Source organism: Callithrix jacchus, chromosome 1 (assembly GCF_049354715.1).
Source record: "Callithrix jacchus isolate 240 chromosome 1, calJac240_pri, whole genome shotgun sequence".
NCBI classification, from domain to species: Eukaryota; Metazoa; Chordata; class Mammalia; order Primates; family Cebidae; genus Callithrix; species Callithrix jacchus.
In genome coordinates, this window is record NC_133502.1 from 153470249 (window position 1) to 153492107 (window position 21859).

The 21859-nt window shown below is 39.8% G+C and overlaps 1 protein-coding gene across 7 annotated transcripts in view; it reads left to right on the forward strand.

The window, feature by feature from the left end:
* The window catches only part of LOC103794606 (uncharacterized), a 57382-nt gene that overhangs the window by 1966 nt on the left and 33557 nt on the right, over window positions 1-21859 (forward strand). For 3 of the 7 annotated variants that reach the window (XR_013535690.1, XM_078373660.1, XM_078373672.1), the window contains exons 2-11: window positions 2245-2312; window positions 2942-3034; window positions 5757-5877; window positions 8571-8780; window positions 9584-9785; window positions 17900-17974; window positions 19592-19653; window positions 20315-20342; window positions 20858-20922; window positions 21663-21690. Coding sequence is in view for 5 of the 7 variants with exons in the window: in XM_078373660.1 (XP_078229786.1) it covers window positions 9602-9785; window positions 17900-17974; window positions 19592-19653; window positions 20315-20342; window positions 20858-20922; window positions 21663-21690 (442 nt within the window). In the remaining 2 variants the exon portion in view is untranslated. Of the gene's footprint in view, window positions 1-2244; window positions 2313-2941; window positions 3035-5756; window positions 5878-8570; window positions 8781-9131; window positions 9366-9583; window positions 9786-17899; window positions 17975-19591; window positions 19654-20314; window positions 20343-20857; window positions 20923-21662; window positions 21691-21859 lie in introns of those variants that run through there. The other 4 variants (XR_004727927.3, XM_035253589.3, XM_035253586.3 and 1 more) reach the window with 3 other exon arrangements.

Genomic DNA, 21859 nt, shown 5'->3' on the forward strand with positions numbered 1-21859 from the left:
CTCTGCAGAGGCTTCAAACTCCTCTGGCTGCAACCTCAAGGCAGATAGGGAGGAGGATGCATGGGTGTTGTGGGTGCAGCAGCATCCCTACCTGCATGGAAGCTTGTCCTACCTCTGTGCAAGGTGGACTCCCAGTGATTGTTTTTGGAAGGTGAAGGTTTCTGTTGCCATCAGAAACAGATGGACAAAGGATAAGAGCATCAGTGTAGCTGGGTGCAGTGGCTCACACTTGTAATTTCAGCGCTTTGGGAGGCTGAGGTGGGTGGATCACAAGGTCAGGAGTTCGAGACCAGCCTGGCCAACATGATGAAACCCTGTCTCTACTAAGCATACAAAAAATTAGCTGGGTGTGGCAGCACATGCCTGTAATTCCAGTTACTCGGGAGGCTGAAGCAGTAGAATCACTGGAACCCAGGAGGCAAAGGTTGCAGTGAGCAGAGATCACACCATTGCACTCCAGCTTGGGTAACAGGGCAAGACTTCATCTTAAAGAAAAAATAAATAAATAGGTGGAAAATAAACAGTTCCATTTACCAGGAACATACTCAGTAGAAGAAAATGCCCTGGACCGGGAAGGCATTATCAAACCCAGCTCTAAGATGGCAGTTAAGGCGCAGGGGGGGAGGGAAAGGCTGCAAAGTTGCCAGCTTTGCAGCCAGACAACTCTGAGATCTGCCCCTTCTTTACTGTGTGACCTCAGGTGATTTACTTAATGTCTCCAGGCCCCTAATCTTCCTCATCTATAAATGGACATAATAATAACCAGCTTATAGGGTCATGGGGAAGACAAAAATGTGAAACTTTATGTAAAAAACTTAGCACAGTTCTTTACTAGAACTATAGAAGGGAAGAAATGATCATTATTATCATTAGTCATACTACATTTTATTTATTTATTTTATTTTTATTTATTTATTTATTTATTTTAGAGGGAGTCTTGCTCTGTCACCCAGGCTGGAGCATAGTTGCTCAATCTTGGCTCACTGCAACCTCCACATCTGGGTTTCAAGCAATTCTCCTTCCACAGCCTCCCAAGTAGCTGGCACTGTAGGCAGGAATTTTGTATTTTTAGTAGAGACAGGGTTTCACCATGTTGGCCAGGCTGGTCTCGAACTCCTGACCTCAAGTGATCCTCCCACCTTGACGTCCTAAGGTGGTGAAATTACAGGTGTGAGCCACTTGCCAAGCCCATTTATTTTTTTAAAACAATTTTGGGCCAGGTGTGGCAGCTCATACTTATAATTCCAGCACTGTGGGAGGCCTAGGTGGGCAAATCACTTGAAGTCAGGAGTCCGAGACCAGCCTGAACAACATGGTCAAACTCTGTCTCTATAAAAAGCGAAACAAAAAAGATCTGGTGGTGTGCACCTGTGATTCCAGCTACTAGTGGGGCTGAGGTGGCAGGGTCACTTGAGCCGTCATTGCAACACTGCACCCCAGCCTGGGTGACAGAATGAGACCCTGTCTTAAAACACACACACACACACACACACACACAAACACACCCCAAAATTTTTCCACCTGTGTGATTTTCTTTGAAGAAAGTTATATATGGCTGGGCATGGTGGCTCACGCCTATAATCCCAGCACTTTGGGAGGCCGAGGCAGGATATTCAGTAAGTGTAAGATTACTCGTGTGTTTTTCAATTAAACCACACACAGTTAGTTAACTTTGTTGGATAGTTAATTTTGAGGACCTTTTATCTGTTGTTCTATTTTATGTCACAGAATTGTCTGTTCAGGTCCTTTGTAAAATATTAGATTCTTTTGTTACTTTGTAGTGTTTTTGTGTACACCTTAGATGACAGCACATGAATTACATGATTACCTGAAATTTTTGCCTAATCTATAGGATGCTTTTGTTATTTGGAAAGCAGTTTCTTTGCCATGCAGAACCTTTTCAGGTTGATGTAGTCCATGTTTATTTTTGCGTTTTATGCATGTAATTTTTGATCATCCATATAAGGAAATACATATCAGTGACAAAGAATTTAATTGTCAGTAAGGTTTTTCTTCCAGGGTGTTTCTTTCTTTTTCTCTTTGCAAAGGTGAGCAGAAATTCAAGTGACCCAGAATATATGCTCAACCTGTGTTTTAGTTAAAAACATTTTGTGGTTTATGGTCTTTTGTTCTGGTCTTCAGGGGTTTGTTTGTTTGTTTTTTTGGGGGGTGTGGGGGGGGTGCAGGGGTTGATTTTCTTATATCATGTAAAATCAGGGTCCTGTTTCTTTCTTCCACATCCAGATAACATTTTTCTCAAAGGTATTCACTGAGCAGACTCTGCCTTCCACATTGCGGTGGTCTTTATCAAAGTGAGTTAACTATGTCCATATTTGCATTGATCTTGTTTTGTCCTCCCCGTTTTTGTCCACAGTTCTAGGTATTGTTTTTATCCAAGTACTATATATCTGCAGCATAACTGCAGTTTGGCAGCGTGATTTAATATTGAGGATTGTGGGTCCTCACTTTGATTGTATTTCTCAGGATTCCTTTAGATATGAATTGTTTTTATGGTTCCCTGTGATTGTTAGCAATATGTATTTATTTCTGTTAACTTTTTTTTCACAACATAAAGGTGCATAATTAAGGGTACATTTTCACACATATAGATTGGGTAATGATCAAATCAGGGTACTTAGGATCTCTGTTCCCTCATAAAGTATTATTTTTGTGTGGAGAGAACACTCAAAATTCTCCTTTCTTGTTCTTTTGAAAAATATAGTATTGTTAACTCCAGTCACCAGGCTGAGGAGGAGAACACTCAGATTGATTCCTTTAAGGTCAAGATAACTTTGCTTCCATAACCAATCACTACTCCCCCTCTAGCTCCCAGACCCAAGTAACCAATATTGTGCTTTCTACCTCTTTAAGATAGACATCTTAAGATTCAGTGTTTGTCTTTCTTGGCCCAGCTCATTATATTTAACATAATGTTTTCCAGGTTTATCTGGGTCTGTTTCATCATTTTGGTGGCTGAAGAATATTCCCTAGTGTATGCATATGAAAGTTTCTTGATCCCTTTGTGGATGGACAGGTAGGTAGAATGTATACCCAGTAGTGGGAATGCTAGGTGGTATGGTATTTTTTTTTCTATTCTTTGTAGGACCCCCAACTGTTTTTTATAGTGTCAATACTTAATTTACGTTTCCACAAACAATTCCCCTTTGTGAAATTCATACTAGAAGTTGTCTTTTAAAATATTTTAATCTGTTTGTAATGTTCATTCTAGTTGGGAGTGAGATAAGATCTGACTGTGGTTTTGATCTTCATTTTTCTCATGTGTAGTAATGGTAACCACATTTTTGCAAATGTCACATCAGTTTCTTGTCTGCACAAATATCTCTTCAGGTTATTTTGTTTGGTTATTTTTCTGCCTTTTTTTTTTTTTTTTTTTTTTTTGCCAGCTGGTAGTGTTACTGGCTTGTACCTTTTCAAAAATAACCCCTTATCTAACTGAATATCTAACTTTTCTTACAATTTTTAGTATGCTTTTTCAATTTGTTCATTGTTTGTTAGGCTCAAACTCTTCAGTTTGATGTGGCCCCAAATATGTATGATTTCTTGGTTAGCTGTGCTGTTGGTTACTAATGAAGAAAAAAAAAAATCAATACCAAAGCAGTCCATTGTCCATGAACCACCAAGTGGGGCTATTTATTTATTGATTTATCTATCTATTAATCGATTTATTTAGAGGCAAACTTGCATTTGCTTATTTATTTACTGACGTACTTACAGAGAAGCAGGTCGGATTTAATTATATATTTTGAGGCAGGCTTGGATTTATGTATTTATCTACCTATCTAATTATTTAGAGGAAGGCTTACATTTACTCATTTATTTATTTAGACACAGGCTGACATTTATTTATATACTTATGTATTTGTGTGCAGGCTTGCATTTATTCATTTTCTTAACTATCTATGTAATGATTTCGAGGCTGACTTGCGTTTCTTGATTGATTGATCGGATCATTGATTTATTGATTTTAGATGAATTCTTGCTCTCTCACCAGGCAGGAGTGCAGTGGCACAATCATGGCTCACTGCAACCTCCCCCTCTTTGGTTCAAACAATTCTTCTGCCTCAGCCTCCCTTGTAGCTGGGACCCGAGGAGTGTGCCACCACGCCTGGCTAATATTTCTGTATTTTTAGTAGAGACTGGGTTTCTCCATGTTGGCCAGGATGGTCTCGATCTCTTGACCTCATGTTCCAAGTGTCTCGGCCTTCCAAAGTTCTAGGATTACCGGATTGAGCCATGTTGCCTGGCCTTTATTTATTTATTTACATAATTACTGATTTATTTATTTATAGGCAGGAAGCCTGGATTGCATTTATTTATTTATATTTTTACTTATTTATTTATTTTAATCTTATTTTTTAAAATAGAGAAAGGGATTCTTTCACCATCTTGGCCAGGCTGGTATCGATTTCCTGACCTCAGATGATATAGCCAGCTCAGTCTCCCAATGGGTGGGGGATTAAAAACATGAGCCACCAAGAGTGGTTTCTTATTTATTGATTTATTTATCTATTTATTAATTGATTTATTGAGAGAAAGACTTGCATTTATTTATTTATTTGCTGACGTATTTATGTAGAAGTAGGTTGAATTTATGTATTTATTTAATCTATATATTTGGAGGCAGGCTTGGATTTATGTATTTATCTATCTAGCTATCTAATTATTTAGAGGCAGGCTCATATTTACTCATTTATTTTATTCACACCCAGGCTCACAACTTTATTTTTATACTTACATATTTGTGTGTGGGCTTGCTTTTATTCATTTTCTTAACTGTCTGTAAAATGATTTAGAGGCAGTCTCTCGTTTATTTACTTATTTATTTATTTGTTTGTTTGTTTATCTTAGAGGGAGTCTTGCTCTGTCACCAGGCTGGAGTGCACTGGCCCAACCTTGGCTTACTGCAACATTGGCCTCCTGAGTTCAAGCAATTCTTCCTCCTCAGCCTCTGGAATATCTGGGACCATAGGCGAGTCTCACCGAGCCTGGCTAATATTTTTGTATTTTTAGTAGAGACGGGGTTTCATCATGTCGGCCAGGATGGTCTCGATCTCTTGACCTCATGATCCACCGGTCTTGGCCTCCCAAAGTGCTGGGATTATAGGAATGAGCCATCTCACCTGGCCTTTGTTTATTTATTTACATAATTACTGATTTATTTACTTAGAGGCAGGAAGGCCGGCTTGCATTTATTTATTTATATTTTTATTTAGTAAGTTAATTATTTTCACCTTATTATTTTTTTAAATAGAGATAGGAATTTTTTTTTCACCATCTTGGCCAGGCTGGTCTCGATGCCTGACCTCAGGTGGTATTGCTGGCTCTGGCTCCCAATGGGTGGGGGATTAAAAACATAAGCCGCCAAGAGGGGCAGCTTACTTATTGATTTATTTATCTATCAATTGATTTATTTAGAGACAGACTTGCATTTATTCATTTATTTATTTGCTGACGTTCTTATGGAGAAGCAGGTCGAATTTACTTATCTATTTATTTATGTATTTGGAGGCCTACTTCTATTTATGTATTTGTCTAGCTATCTAATTGTTTAGAGGTAGGCTCACATTTACTCATTTATTTTATTGAGACCCAGGCGCACAACATTATTTTTATACTTATGTATTTGTGTGCAGGCTTGCATTTATTCATTTTTTAACTATCTGTATAATGATTTAGAGGCAGTCTTGCATTTATTTACTTATTTATTTCTTTCTTTGTTTGTTTGTTTATCTTAGAGGGAGTCTTGCTCTGTCACCAGGCTGGAGTGCACTGGCCCAATCTTAGCTTCCTGCAACCTCTGCCTCCTGAGTTCAAGCGATTCTTCCCCCTCAGCCTCCGGAATATCTGGGACCACAGGCAAGTGCCACTGAGCCTGGCTAATATTTTCATATTTTTAGTAGAGATGAGGTTTCACCATGTCAGCCAGGATGGTCTTGATCTCTTGACCTTGGGATCTGCCCATCTCCGCCTCCCAAGGTGCTGGGATTACAGGCTCCCGCCATGATGCCTGGCTAATTTTTCGTATTTTTAGTACAGATGTGATTTCACCATGTTGTCCAGGCTGGTCTGAAAGTTGTGACCTCAGGTGATCCACCCATCTCAGCCTCCCAAAGTGCTAGGATTACAGGCATGAGCCAGGCAGTTTTCTAAGTTTTAAAATTATACTATTTACCCCTAGCACCAAGATTGTAGTCTCAATATAGTCTCAAAATACCATTGCCCAATGAAAGAAAACAAGCCTTCCTGGAGAAAGTGCTGATTCCAGGTCTAGGCCAGAAATGTGTAAGGAGCCTGGAACATATTGTCACTCTGGATAGCAAAGAATCTATCAAAGATTATTAGGATGATTTCAACATGTCTGAAGGGCCAATCTGAAGGGACTCCTAACCAAAGATAGGACATTTTCTACATTAATAAGAATAATAGTTGCAGTGTATTGAGATATATCAGATATGTTTGAATATCTGCATTCATAATGATCCTTTTGAAAAAATAAAAGTAGGCTGGCACAGTTCCTCATGCCTGTAATTTCAACACTCTGGGAGGTTGAGTTAGGAGGATCACTTCATCCAGGAGTTCAAGACCAGCCTGTGCAACATAGGGGGACTTTGTCTCTACAAAACATTTTTTAAATTACTCAGGTTTGAAGGCCCATATCTTTGGTCCCAGCTATTCAGGAAGCTGAGATGGGAGGGTCACCTGAGCCTAGAAGTTTGAGGCTATAGTGGCATGACTGCTTCTGTGCATACCAGCCTGGGCAACAGAGCTAGACCCTCCCTGTCTAAATAAATTAATTAATAGAAGTGGTCACCATTGAAGGATATAAATGAAACAGCCCATCATTTTGAAAAATGGTAAACAGAAGAAATCAAGCCATGAACTGGTGTTTTCTATATAAGTTGTATAAGTGAGTAACACAGTTTATAAGAAGCAGAATCTCTTTTATATTTGCTGCATTTTTTTCTTCATGCAAGACCCTTCTTCATGTAGCAGTATCTCTTTCTGGAAGTATGGCAGCTCATAAATGAAAAAGGAATGATACAAGAATATTTTCATTATTCAATCCATAATTGATCAGTGGCCATTAACATCACCAATTAAAAAAAAAAAGATGTCCAGAAAGTACACACCTCCTCCTAGAAGAAACTAGTCTTTGACCTGACCCTCAAGTCCAACCTGAATCTCACCAAGTCTTGAGATCAAACTACTAATTTGTCAAAACTAGAACAAAGTGAAGAGCAAGTTAACCAACATCACAAGATACAATTAGCAAAATTCACAGTATGAGAAACAGCATAATAAGAACACACTTAGCATAATCCAAACTATGGGGAAGTGGCCTGATTTATTCAATAAATTGACTGCAAGGGACAGCACAGAGATCAAAGTGAGAAGTTGTCAGGATCAAAAAAACCCTAAGAGGTGAATCAAACAATTCCAAGGAGAGACTTTATTTGGATCATGATTCACACAATAAATACATGAAATGACTGGAAATTTGGAGCTAGAAGGAGAGTTGACAGTGATAAAGAGTAATGGTGTGAGATGGTTGGTTGATGATGGTATTGGGATTATTATATTTTTCAAAGAGTTCTTGTCTCCGGGCATGGCGGTTCACACCTATAATCTCAGTAGTGTGGGAGGTCAAGGCAGGAAGATCCTTTGAATCCAGGAATTCTAGACCAGGCTGGGCAACATAGCAAGACCCTGTCTCTACTAAAATGCAAATTAAAAAATTAGCTTGGCATAGTGGTGTGAGTCTGTAGATGCTCAGGAAGTTACTTAGGAAGCTGAGGCAGGAAATGCCACAGTGAACCAAGATCATGCCACTGAACTGTGGCCTGGTTGACAGAAACCTTGTCTTGAAAGAACAAACAAGAATCATATCTTTTACAGACATATACCAAGACAGTCAGGGAGGAAATTATATGATGTGTGGGATTTGCCATAAAATCATGAGCAGGAAGGAGAAGCATGTAGGAGTATACATGTAAAGAGATTGGCCATCAGATAACAAATATCTGAATCTGCTGCTAAGTAGGTTAAAGTCACTACACTAGCCTCTTGTTCCAAAAAGCTCAAATAGAAAGTTTGTGTAAAAATCCACTTCATGGATTTGTAACAAGCATTGAATAAGATCATGTATACAGTGTTTTATCACCATGGCTTGTAGGTAGTCAGCACACAAACATTGTTTTTAGTTTTGTATAGTCCCTGTCTATTAATCACACCCAAAAAAGGTATGTTGTTCACACCAAGAGCTCTGGCCCATGGACCTTTGTCCACTTGGTGGTAATTTATTGGAATTTGAGGTCTAGAATGAGGAAATACCAGCCTTCAAAGCCCCAGGCCTACTATGAAATAGCAAAGCCAATGATCCCAGATGCCTTTGTGGCACACCTAGTAAGTAGGACCATTTTTCTCTCACCTTGTAAGCACACTTGAGTTCATTCTCTCATTTTTCATTCATTTCTTATAAGCCATGTATTGGGTACTAGGGATCCATAATACAGTTGGCCCCTAATTGACTGGAAGCATCATTTTCAAAGCATCATTTCAGGATGAGTATTTTGCATCAAGTGGATTCAAGGAACAGTGCGAAGGATCCATGGCCTCAATCACCATGAAGACCCTCCCAAGAGCCAACCATCCTGGGCACATATAAATGAGTGGAGACATGGAACTCACCCTTACAAGGCCTAGAACATGACAAAGCATACAAGACAGAAGCCCAAATAACTAAGAACAGGAAGCTGAAGGTGAGAGGTGGGCCCCAAAGGATTTTGTGAAAATGCTTTGTGTTTGTGGATTTATCATGCAGAACAAAACCTTTGTTTTTATTCACAGGTTAGACACACTCTCTATATAGAATCTATGAAGGGACATTTCTGGGTTTTTTTGAGGCCTATGGTGAAAAATGGAATATCTCAGGCAGCTCAGGATGAATAAGGCAGTCACCAAGAGGGGCAGGGTGGCCAGCAGCAGGGAAGGGCATTGTGAGCCACTGGATGGGCATTGTGAGCCACTAGCCTGACTTTGTTGTTTCCTAGTAACCAGATGACATAGGAGGCTTTGTGGGTGAAAGTCATCAGCCAGGGCCAGCAGCCTTCAGTCAGAAGCTGGTAGTGGGAGGAGGAAGAGCTCTGACGACTCTCATAGAAGTGTTCGTGCCCTTGGCACTTGCTCTGTTGCTTGACTTTTTCTTTCTTTTCTTTTCTTTTTTTATTTTGTGTGTTTCTTTTTTTTTTTTTTCTTGGTTTTTTTTTTGTGTTGTTTTGTTTTTTTCTTTTTTTTAATTTTCGGGTTGGTTGTACATGTGAAGAACATACAAGATTGTTGCATAGGTACACACGTGGTAGTGTGATTTTCTGCCTTCCTCCCCATCACCTATATCTGGCATTTTTCCCCATGCTATTGCTCCCCAACTCCCCACCCCCTGCTGTCCCTTCCCTATTTCCCCACAACAGAACCCAGTGTGTAGTGCTCCCCTCCCTGTGTCCATGTGTTCTCATTGTTCTTTTTTTTTTTTCTTCTTATTTTGTGTGTTGCTTTGTTTTGAAAGTCCCCTTTTAGGTCATCCATGGGGAATTGCCTAGGCTCCAAGGATGGCCTAGGTTGTGCCTACTGCATGCAGGCAGTGCTGTTGTGTTGTGAGACTCAGGTAGTGGATCCTACACAAATAGCAACCACCACTGAAGAGCCTGCCATATTACATTCTGGAGTGGCAGAAGACCAGCATGTGCAGCCCATCAAGCGACGCAAAGGTAAAGAAGCCACGGGTGCCATTTTCTCTCTGGCCACCACCTCCCACACCTCCTTCCCATCCCCTCACCCCAGAGACATCCTCAGCTTTCAGCTCCCTTCTGCCTATAGCCAGCTTTCCCAGGGCTGGGCATGGGGGACAAAGGCTAGTCCTGCCTCTTGTCTTTGTTGTTGAGCCTTCTAGCTTGAGGCATTTTTGGTCTAGTCTCTCTCTTTCCACAGTGAAAATTCAGATACTCCAGTTTTGGAGTCTCCATCCCATTCTTTAGCCTTACCTATCCAGCTGCTATGGTACCTCAGTAAAGGAGCCGGTTAAAAGCCCAATCATTTCTTTTCTCCTATTCGATAAGGAAGCTAATAATTTGGACAATTCAGACTCAAATATTTGGAGACTTCTTAAATTTAAAATAGAGTTTGCCATGGAAGAGATTATATGGTGTTCTTAATAGATGGTTTGAAGTCACCTTGACAGAAGCAGCTTTATTTCTTCTAATTGTAATTTGAAAACCGAAGGAAAAATTGAGGGACATGCTTAAAATGACTGCAAAAGGTAAGAAATGTTACTGCCAGAGCTGTAAAAAAGTTGTTTTTGTTTTGGTTTTACCCAAAAGTTTAGCTGAGGAGCTCTGATTACTTTAAAATTCCCACGTTGACATGAATGTCTCTTTAGCCCTACTCCAGTAACTTCACGGGCTTTGTTTACCTCCTTGTTCTGAAAGACAGGTAGAGCTAGCTCATGGTTACAGGTTCCAAAAGAGATTAAATGACTTTAGATTTGAATTTGTAAGGTGAAGACTTGAGAGTTAGAAGGCCAGACCCTGCCTATGGAAAAGAGTTTGTTTTCATGGCTCCCCTTCCTACAGGATGGGAAAGGGGAGGAGAGAGGAAGCATCTCATTTTTTTGCTATGGTCAAATTGAAAAGAAAAACTAACACTTGTAAGACAGGAGAGGAGCCTTTAGTTACTAAATCAGTCAAACATTTGTGTATCACTACATTTGTTGAGCAAATGAAAGCTACCAGACTCAGAAAACCAGAGATGCTAATGAAACTGACATTAGTAACCAGGGTTTTCTACTGAGTTCAGCACCCAGGATGACTTCCAATAACAACCACCCTCCCCTCCACCACTTTTCTCAGGATTGGAAAGCTCAGGCAGCCCAGGATGAATAATGCAGCCACATGGGGGGAACGGTGACCACAGGTGGGCAGCAGCAGGGATGGGCATTGTGAGCCATTGGGTGGGGCTGTGGGGCAGGGCATTGTGAGCCAATAGCCTGACTTGGTTGCTTCCTGGTAACCAGGTGGCATAGCCTTTTTGGGTGACAGGCATCAGCCAGGGCCAGCAGCCTTCAGTCTAAAATCCTTTAGGATTTTAGAAATAGATGAATCTAGCAACAGATAATTCTGGGTAACCAGTTCCTTGAACAAAAACTAAGTCCACTGAAATAGAAAACATTATATCATAAAGACATAGAAATATGATCAGCTCATTTCTTTCATTTTAATGGCAGAGATTTTATTAGTATGGAGAAAATGTCTTATAGGTCTTGTGTTTAAACTTCAGTTTGGCTCTTACATTCTTGCACAGAATAATTAAGCCTCACAATGGGTGTGCCTTTGTAACAAGGAAGTGCTGTACTCCCTTTTCAGAATATTGAAAAATTGTGAAAGAATAAACAAATAATTATGAGACTTAATAGATTGTACCTTATACACAAAGCATGCAAGTACCTGTGGAAACTTCTTGATTGGTCGTGTATGGCAAGCCTCTGTGTGATATTCTGTCTGATTTGGTAGATGAGGTAGTGAGAGAACAAAGTGAGCCTTTTCTTTATTCTTTAGGATGTAAAACATGTTTTCATGTACATCTTATTGGAACATTCCAATACAAATAAAGCCTGTGTATATTCTCCCTATGTTGCTGATGCAGAAAGGAAGGCTTAGAGATCTGAAGGGACTGTGTGAGACAGCTACTGAACAGAACTGAGGTTCTAAGTCATCAAAGTAGATATTGGAGGTCATAGTGATGCCCAACTCATTTCTTAAAGAACTTGACAAACTCCAGAATGCCTTATATTTTAAGGTCTACCCATAATATAGACCTCTCTTAGAACTTACTTTCATCTTGATTAGTTCCTCTTGCATTTTATTTTACACAACTTACAGGCAACATTTACCTCTCTGTTTTTCCTCCTAAAGAGATGGGTCCTCACTGTGTGGCACAGGCCAGCTTCTGACTCCTGGCCTGGGCTCAAGCACTCCTGCTGCCTCAGCCTGTAGGACAGCTGACAATACAGACATGTGCCATTTCTCCTGGTTCTACCTTCTGTCTATACATTTATTAAAATAGATAAGGATAAAAGTAGGGGTAACAAAATGGCCTACATTTACCAGTCAAATCAACAGTTTAATGAATATGGAAGAGTTTCTTCTGCTAACTGATTTGAAGCTGAGAATGCCCTGGTCGGGAGAAGCTGGCAAGAGGGCAGGTAAGCCCCACACATTAAAGCACAGGCTGTGAGTAAGAAGTGTTAAGTCAGAACAGTTGAAGAAAATAGTTTGTGAGCACAGAATTTACCATTTTATGTGTATGTGCATGACAGTAAGTTTCTATATGTCTCTTCAAACGTATTTTTGTGGTATTCAGTAAAGAGATAACAGAATATTTCAGTGTTTATTCTTTGGCCAGGTGCAGTGGCTCATGCTTGTAATCCCAGCATTTTGGGAGGCTGAGGTGGGCAGATTACCTGAGGTCAGGAGTTTGGGACCAGCCTGGCCAACATGATAAAACTTCTTCTCTACTAAGTATACAAAAAATTAGCCAGGCATGGTGGCACATACCTGTAATCCCAGCTACGTGGGAGGCTGAGGCAGGAGAATCACTTGAATCCGGGAGTTGCAGGTTGCAGTGAGCCAAGATCGTGCCAGTATAGTCCAGCCTGGCTGGGCAAATAAAACAAGAAAGAAACATGTTCAGAACACTCAATATAAAGTATAGACATATTCAAAGTTTGTTGTTAATATTTTATTTCAGAAGATTGTGTATCACTTTTCTTGGAAAGTGATAAATTCCTAGTTAGATGTGAAACATTTTAGCCTTTCTATTATGATGAATTGAATTCTTTTGGTGACTTAGACAAATATCACAGCAACCAGTGCTCCGAACATTCTGTGGCACACTAAACAGTCATTTAAAGACATCAGGCAGAGCAGGGCTCACTGCTGTGGAAAGACATCCTGGAGTGCTCTCTAGGTGGCAAGTCCTGTTTCAGGAACTTATGCCATAAATGATTCTCTGCTTCATTGTTCTCTTCTGAAATATTTCAAAAGAACATTGTGTCTTGAAGCCATTTCAAAGAGAAGTTCTAAGAACCCAGTTTAGATCTCAGACTCAAACATATTTCATCCTATCATGCCTTTATTTAGCAGTATATTTAATATGACCGGGGGTAATATAAGTAACACAGATTAAGATAGTAGGAGCTCATTATCCAATTTTATCACTACCCATCAACTTTTCATACAGCCTTTTGTGTTCTTACCATAGGAACGCTGCTAGTTTATTGGCTCTCTCAAGTGAGGGGTCAGGGAAGGGAAAGAATGGGCATATGATGTGGAGACCTCTGAGCAGCAGGTCTTTCAGCTTTCTAGTAGCTATTTTGGAACCCTCCTTTTAAAATAACTCAGTATGTTTCATGTAAAAGATGTAAAATATAAAGAAAAGTTATTTATTACACTCAGAATACCCAGAGCTCACTTGTGTTACTGTTTGAGTACTGTTTTTCTGGAAATTTTTGGTATGCATTTGAATATAATATTTTATTTCACAAACTTTTTTGTAAAATAAAACTTTCTGATCATTTTATATGTGCTGCCTTGTAACTTTTACTTAAAGCAGTGAAATAATGGTGTAAGTTTCTCAAACAGTACTTGACATCTAGAGAGCACTCCAGGATGTCTTTGCCTGCCAGGGCACCCTGCTGTACTTGATGACTTTGAATAACTGCTTAGTGTACTACAGACTGGTTAAAGCACTATTTATTTACCTACCCTTTGCGATTGGCCATATTTTTTTGTAAAGTCAGAAACAATTCTGTCATGTTTGATTCTAAAAACACACATAAAGCACATTTTGATGACAGATGCATGATATCTCGTTATGAAATTCAGATAATATATTTTGTCTAGTGACATAATTAAACCAATGAAATGAGTCACTTTGTATTTAAGGTATTTTAGTATAAAATATACTTGTGTCAAACTGCAGTTACCATTGACTTCTAAATAGACATTAACATTCTTCATTTATATTTTTGTGGATCTTGATAGCTTGTGTCATTAATTCTAAATAGCTACCAGTTTAAAAAATCTGATGCTGTCTTAGATGATAAAACAAAAGGCAACTTTAGCAGATCTGGGAGAATTGGGAGAAACTTAACTAGTTTGGGGTAAAATGAAATATATGTATTGAGCAGTTTTAAATGGCCTGGCAGTGTTGCAGATGCAGGGCAAACAGTGGAACACAACAGAGAGCCCCATTCTAAGTCTGACCCTTACATTTGATAGGGAAGTAAGGGCAGCCAGCACATGAATAGTCAAGAATGGCAGGTGGTGACATGCTGGGAAGAAAGTAAAGCAGGGTAATGGATTAAAGAGGAGGGCAGTTTCATGGACGGTTGGCGCTAAGAGCTGGATGTTCTCTTTCAGTGACATGTGAACTGTCTTAAAAGTGAAATGGGCTGGGTATAGTGGCTCCCACCTTTAATTCCAGCACTTTGGAAAGCCAGGATGAGGGGATTCCTTGAGGCTGGAAGTTTAAAACCAGCCTGGCCAACACAGAGACACCCCATCTTATTTATTTTAAAAAATAAAAAAGTGAGGGGAACCCTGTGAGGATGATGGGAGTGGGCTTTCAGAGACGGATATCCGCTTTGGAATTTTTGAAATTGAAACAGTTTTAGGCAAAGGACAGAAAGATGCAAGGGTGGCTGCAGCAGAGTAAAAGGATGCTGGGATGAATAAGGTGGGTGAAGGCCTTGTATACGTAGTGAGCACTCACAGAGAAGATGGACTTATAGCCCAGGATTACTATTAATTCTCTAAGAAAAAGACTGAGCAGCAGCTCCGTGTGAATATACTGTAATACAGGAAAGGGTGGTAGCAGGCTGGTGGAGTAGTTCAGGTGAGAGCCAACAGTGAACAGAAAAACAACAATGACCTGAAAGAGGCTGACGAGAAAAATCAAGTGAAACTAAAAGTAGATAATAAAGTGGTAAATAGACAAGTCACAGAAAAAGAAATGCAGGTGATTTTTAAACACAACTTCACTCATAAAAGAAAGGCAAATGACAGCTCTACTGCAGTGTCTCTCCTATTGAGGGAAATCCATGGCAAACCGTTTTTTGGTGTGACTATAAGGAAAGTTGCATTCATATATTGCTGGTGGAAATGCAAAATGGCTCAACTCCATGAAGGGGAATTTGGCACAATCTCACAACCATGAAAATGCATTTGAACCAGACATCCTACTTTGAGGAATTTTATTCTGAAGGTATGCTCCACAAATATAAAACAAACTATGTGCAAAGTTCTTGTTGCATTATTTTCAATAGTTAAATATTGGAAATAACTGACATGCCTAGTAAGGGACTAGTAAAATAAGCTGGTACTTCTACATAAAGAAGAAGTATGGAGCTGTAAAAAAGAGTAAGATGTCTTTTTATTGCTATGGAGTGATTCCCAAGATAGGGTATGCAGAAAAGCCAAAAGGAAAACATACAGTAATATACATGAAAGAAAGCAGGAGAAATAATGTGTATTTCATTATTTAAAAATGAAAGACAACGTTGGGGAAGTCTTGATGATGACCTGTGACAGTTTTCTCCTACCTTCACTGGGTAGCCAAAGTGCATATTTTCTCAAAATAATATTTTGCTATGGGTTCTGCAAAGGATGTTAACTGTGCACTTTTCACCTTTGAGTTAGAGAAAGCTTTGCTTTGTAATCTATTATGCCTTGTGTAGAATACAGACTGCTCTTTGATTTTATTCTATCCTCTCAATGTTTTGATTTAGGTGTAATATGGGAATTACACTTGGGTTACATATGAGGAGGCTGGTTCTAAGAAGAAGACCAAGTAGATCAAGAATGTAAATTCTAGATATATGGCATATAAAACTAGAATTTATAAAAAGGCATGCATATAGCCTGCTTTAAATACTACCTTGTCTAAAAAACTTTTTATTTTTAGCTTCCTAAAGCAATTAAGCCTCAGGATGAAAACAGCAATATTAGATAATGAGAAATAAAATGGGGATACTTGTAACACAGTAATGCTTTTTATTTTGAAGAGACAGGGTCTTGCTTTGTTACCCTGGCTGGAGTGCAGTGGCGTGATCATAGCTCACTGCAGCCTCAATCTCCTAGGCTCAAACGATCTTCCCACAACAGTCTTCCATATAGCTATGGATACAGGGGCTCACCAGCACATCTGGTGACATTTAGAAGATTTTTTGTAGAGACGAGGTCTCATTGTGTTGCCCAGATTGGTCTTAAACTTCTGACCTTAAGCAATCCTCCTGCCTTAGCCTCTAAAAATGTCAGGATTATAGCTGTGGGCCAGCACACCTAGCCCAGAAATGTTCCTGAAAGTCTGAAAAAATAAGTTAAATTTTATTAAGAAATATATAAAAAGATAAACATATACTATGGTATATTAAATGTCACAGTTCAGTCATGGTCACTACAACAGTGATTAAAATATCCAACAGTTGAGGCAAGTCTGAGAACAAAGAGGGACATACAGGATTGGTTTGGAAGCCAGAATTAGGATTGTCAGAGCAGAAACAAGGCAAGAGTGTGCCCAGGAGTGGGGTACGCAGCAGCTCTGTGGTATGCCACGTGCACAGGAGTGCAGCACGCAGCAGTTCCATAGTATGCCGTGTGCACAGGAGTGTGGCTCGCAGCAGCTCTGTGGTATGCCATGTTCACAGGAGTGGGGCACGCAGCAGCTCCGTGGTATGCTATGTGTCCTCTTTTACGTCAGGCCAGCTCCAGCCCAGCAGATGAGAATCACCTTATGGGTAGAAAGAGTGGACTCAGGTAAAATCTCTGATCATGTGTCATAACTGAGAGACTTAAAATGTTTGCCTTATGGGTCATAAAACTAATAAAAGTGACAACATAGGGATAATAGAGTAGGTCAGTAAATGTGGTAAGCCACCTGCCACCTCTCCAGAGCTTCAACCATCCCACGATCTTCCCACAAGCTTTGACAAAGCTTGTGAGAAGAGCTCTCAGTCCAGGGTCCAGGGCATGATCTAGAGGACTCAGGTGTTCCAGGATCTCTATCCCCAGGGAACCAACTACATTATTACCTCAGACCTATCACTCCTCACTGTGGTGACTCTGGGCAAGTCACTCAAAACGTCTGAGTTTTAATTCACTGAATTGGAAAATATGGGTTGTAGCCCCTTCCCTGCCTGTCCCTTAGAGCTGATGTGGGGATTAGGGAAATCACAGATCTGTGTCATGAGCTGGAAATTATGTGGCCATGGAAACTGTGAAGTCACTTTCTGTCCTACCCTGCACAGGAGACATGCAAGTTTTCTCTCTATATTTAACCACTACCAAGTATCTGGATTATCCTTCTCCACATTGAATGATTGAACATTTTAGGGCATTTACAAAAAAAAAAAAAAAAAGAGTCTTTTTAAGTCTTTATCTGCATTTCATCCTCTTAGGTGCTATAAACCTTAGTAGGTCTACAGCATAGATCTACTAATGTTTCTATATATCAGAATAGGGAAGAGAAGCACAGATGGGTTCATATCCCTCTCCTGGGTATGTGCAGATTTGAAGTAGGATTAGAACCCAGCCTATTTTTGGTTACTTGGATCTTCTGCTTTTCTATATTGTCTCATCTGAATAAAGGTATCTGCCTGGACAAACAAATCTTCCTAGAACCCAGATCTAATTCAGGTAGCATTGAAAAGCAGTCAGTAAAAACCAGGATCAAAAGTTTAAACTGAATAAGTTTTTACTAATTTCTCTGTGGTCTTCTGCCAGCAAGATGTCAAGCACTGTCTTTATTATAATACATTTCTACCTTGCAGGTTTGGCTGGCCGCACCAGGAGCTGGTTAAAAAAAAAATGGAGGAATAGGAAAATCTGTTGTATTGAAAAGGAAGGTAGGGTGGAAATTATATCCTTAAGTTTATTGAAGCAAATCATTCCAGTTTACTCCTCGAGTGTCCCAGAGAAACTCAGTAAATGCTATGTCATGTTCTTCATTTATTTCATTTGTTCCCATTTAAATGCATTAAATCAATGGGTGATGCAACTACACAAGTAAAGTTACATTGACAACTTAGAGTTTGGTTCTTTTTGTTTGTTTGTTTTTGTGAAAAGGTCTCATTTTGTCACCCAGGAGTGCATTGGTGCAGTCACAGCTCATTGCAATCTTTACCTCCCCATGTTCAGGTGATCCTTCTACCTCAGCCTCCCAAGAAGATGGCTGTAATGCACATGCTTTATACCAAGCTATTTTTTTAATTTTATTTTTTTTGTAGAGACAGGGTTTCACAGTGTTGCCCAGGCTTGATTCACTTTTGATAGTAAAGGACATCTCAAATGTTTAGACATTTGCTTTTAGTTTGGGCAATTATGAATACAGCAATTATAAACCTTCTTGTGTCTTGTTTGGAAACATAATTTTTAAAATTTAACTAAGGAAATACTAAAATTATGATTATTTGCTCGTATGGTAAAACTACATTTCTTTGTAAGAATTTTGGTAGAATTTACCAGTGAAGTCATCTGAAGGTAGTGTTTTTGTTCTTTTGAGAAGATACTAATTATTGACTCCATTTCTAATATAAATATAGGCCTATTCAGATGATTCATTTATCATGAGAAGACTTTTAACCTTCTGAAAGAGATTCAAAAAGTTATCTCATTTTATATAATGTTTCCAAGTGTGAGCACAGATGTGTTCACATATTTCTTTATTATTATTTTTTTAATTTCACTCCTCTTGAACTGATATTATTAGTACATCATGACTTCCTTCTTTCCCTTTGAGGTTAGACAAGGTAGAGGTTTAACAGTGTTATTAATCTTTTCAAAGAACTGGTTTTTGGTTTTGTTGATTTTCTCTGATGATTTCCTGTTTTTTATTTTATTAATTTCTGCTATCATTATTTATTTTTCCTCTATTCGACATTATACTGCTGTTTTTCTTTCATTGCCCAAGGTGGAAGCTAGATTATGAATTTAGATTTGAATTTTCTCATTATTGACACAGCATCATGAATGTTACTCACTAAATATAACATCATTGAAATGCACACTTAATAATTAAAATAATAAATATGTAAGCTTTAAAAATTTTAAAAATACAAAAGGATAGATGATAAATGTAGTAGCAGGGATATGTAGATCCACAGAAGTTAAATAATCCTGTAACGTTTCATGAAATGTTGGGATTTGCCTAGACCTTTACGTGGGCAGCAGGTGTGATGAGACGCTCTCACTGAGCCTTACAGTGCCTTTCTGTATTAACCAGTTCTCAGACTATTTCACACTGATGAGGTTGCCCTAGCTAGAAAGCCAAGGCTTTTTCATTTCTTTCTTCCCCTCTCCTTTGCCTTCCTTCAGCACCAAGGAGAGTGGCCCAGCAGCAGCTCAGTTCATGCTTGTCAACAGCCCACCTCCATACACTGCAGCTTTGGGCCACATCCCCCAAGCCTCCTTGTGGGATTCCTCAACATCACCAGTGCATTGACTGTCTCTCTGTGTTCTCCTAGCTCCTGTTCAAGAACCAAAGGAGTGCAAAACTGAAAAGTTTCAGGAGACATCACCTGACATAGTAAGATGCATTTCTTTGTCTTGAAGAGAAATGTCTTTTTCTGAAGCTTCTAGAATATCAAGTGAATATCATTTTTGACTGCCATTGTGAATCAGGCCTCAGCTGTCATGAACTCTGGCTACCAGTCACTGGAATGTATGACCAACTGAGGCTTGATTGATGATGTCAGTCAAAAGATGGCATCACTTACAAACTAGTAGTGAGCATATTTCTCAGTAGCAACATTTTCTTCCTGAAAAATAATTTTGTATTTGGCAGCCAACATGGACTTGCTAAACATTCCATGAAAACCCACTTCCTTGGTGGCTCACACATGGAATCCCAGCACTTTGGGAGGCTGAGACAGACAGGGCCAATATAATGAAACCCCATCTCTACTATAAATACAAACATAAGCCGAGCATGGTGGCAGGTACCTGGGGTCACAGCTAGTTGGAAGGCTGAGACAGGAGAATTGCTTGAACCCAGGAAGCTGAGGTTGCAGTGAGCCGAGATCATGCCATTGCACTCCAGTCTGGGTGACAGAGCAAGAATCTGTCCAAAAGAAACCCACTGCCCTTTCTATAAGCATGAAATTCACCAAGTGAATAAAAGACCTGTGCAGTCAGGACCCAGTATAATCTGATCCTCATGGTGGTTTTTTTTCCCCCTCTAACTGCAGGAAAATGCTACAGATGAATATCAACACAGTACGTATTCTTTTTTCAACATAGCTTCATTAGGATGTAGTTGACATGTAACCCAATTCACCCATTTAAAGTGGGTGATTCAGTGTTTTTACTGTATTTAAAGGCTATGCACCCATGTTACAATCTAATTTTAAAACCTTTTCATTCCTCCTCAAAAAAACCTCATTAGTAGAAACCGCTCTGTTTTTCCCAACCTTGCACCCCTGGTTCTAAGCGGCCCTAATGTACTTCTTGTTTCTATATACAGTGCCTTTCTGTATTAACCGGTTCTTAAGGTGACTGTTTCATGTTGATGAGTTTGCCCTAGCTAGAAGGCCAAGGCTCTTTCATTTCTTTTTTCCCCTCTCCTTTTCCTTCATTCAACACCAGGAGAATGGTCCAGCAGCAGCTCAGTCCATGCCTGTGAACCACCCAGCTCCACACACTCCAGCCCCTCCATACACACATTCCCCAAAGCTTTTTGTGAGATTCCTCAGCAGCACCAATGCACTGACTGTCACTCTGTGTACTCCTAGCTCCTGTTGACGACTCAGAGGAGTGTACACATGGCAGTAAGAAGGAAGAGGTTGCCTCTGACATGGTAAATTTTTTTGTCTGGAAATTTTTTTTTTCTGGGGCTTCTAGACTATAAAGTGAATATGATTTTTGACTGCCATCATTAATTAGGTCTCGGGGGTCTTGGACTCTAGCGACTTGTCACTGGAGACTGTGACCAACTGAGGCCTGATGGATGATGTCCATCAAATGAGGACATCACCTACAAACTGGTCGTGAGCACGTTTCTCAGTAGCATCGTTTTCTTCTTGAAAAAATTTCCTAGAGAACATGGACACCTGCTAAATTTTCCAAATGCACTGCATTTTCTGCAAACATCCTCTATGCGTCGTCTGGGGCCAGTGACTTGATCACCGTTCTACATCTGGTTTTCTCGTTGTTGTTGTTGAGACAGAGGCTTTCTCTGTCACCCAGCTACAGTGCAGTGGTGTGACCTCAGATCACTCTAACCTCCATGTACTGGGTTCAACCAATTCTGCCTCAGTCTCCTGAGTAGCTGGGACTACAGGCTCATTGCACCATCATGCCAGGTTTCTTGTAGTTTTTAGTAGAGACAAGGTTTCACCATGTTGGCCAGGATGGTCTCAATCTCTTGACTTCATGATGTGCCTGCCTCAGCCTCCCAACGTGCTGGGATTACATGTGTGAGCCCCCGTGCCCAGCCTGCCATCTGATTTTCTAATGTCACCAAACGAATACAAGATCTGTGCCAAAAGAAACCAGCATGATGTAATTTTCACGGTGTTTCTTTTTCTCTTATTGCAGGAGAAGCCAGCGGCCCAGTATCACAACCGTACGTATTCTGTTTCTTTTAAACAGTTACTGAGACATAGTTGACATGCAAACCAATTGACCCATTTAAAGTAGGTGCCTTTCTGTATTAACTGGTTCTTCAAATGATGATTTCACATTGATGAGGTTGCCGTAGCTTGAAAGCCAGGGCTCTTTTATTTCTGCCCCTC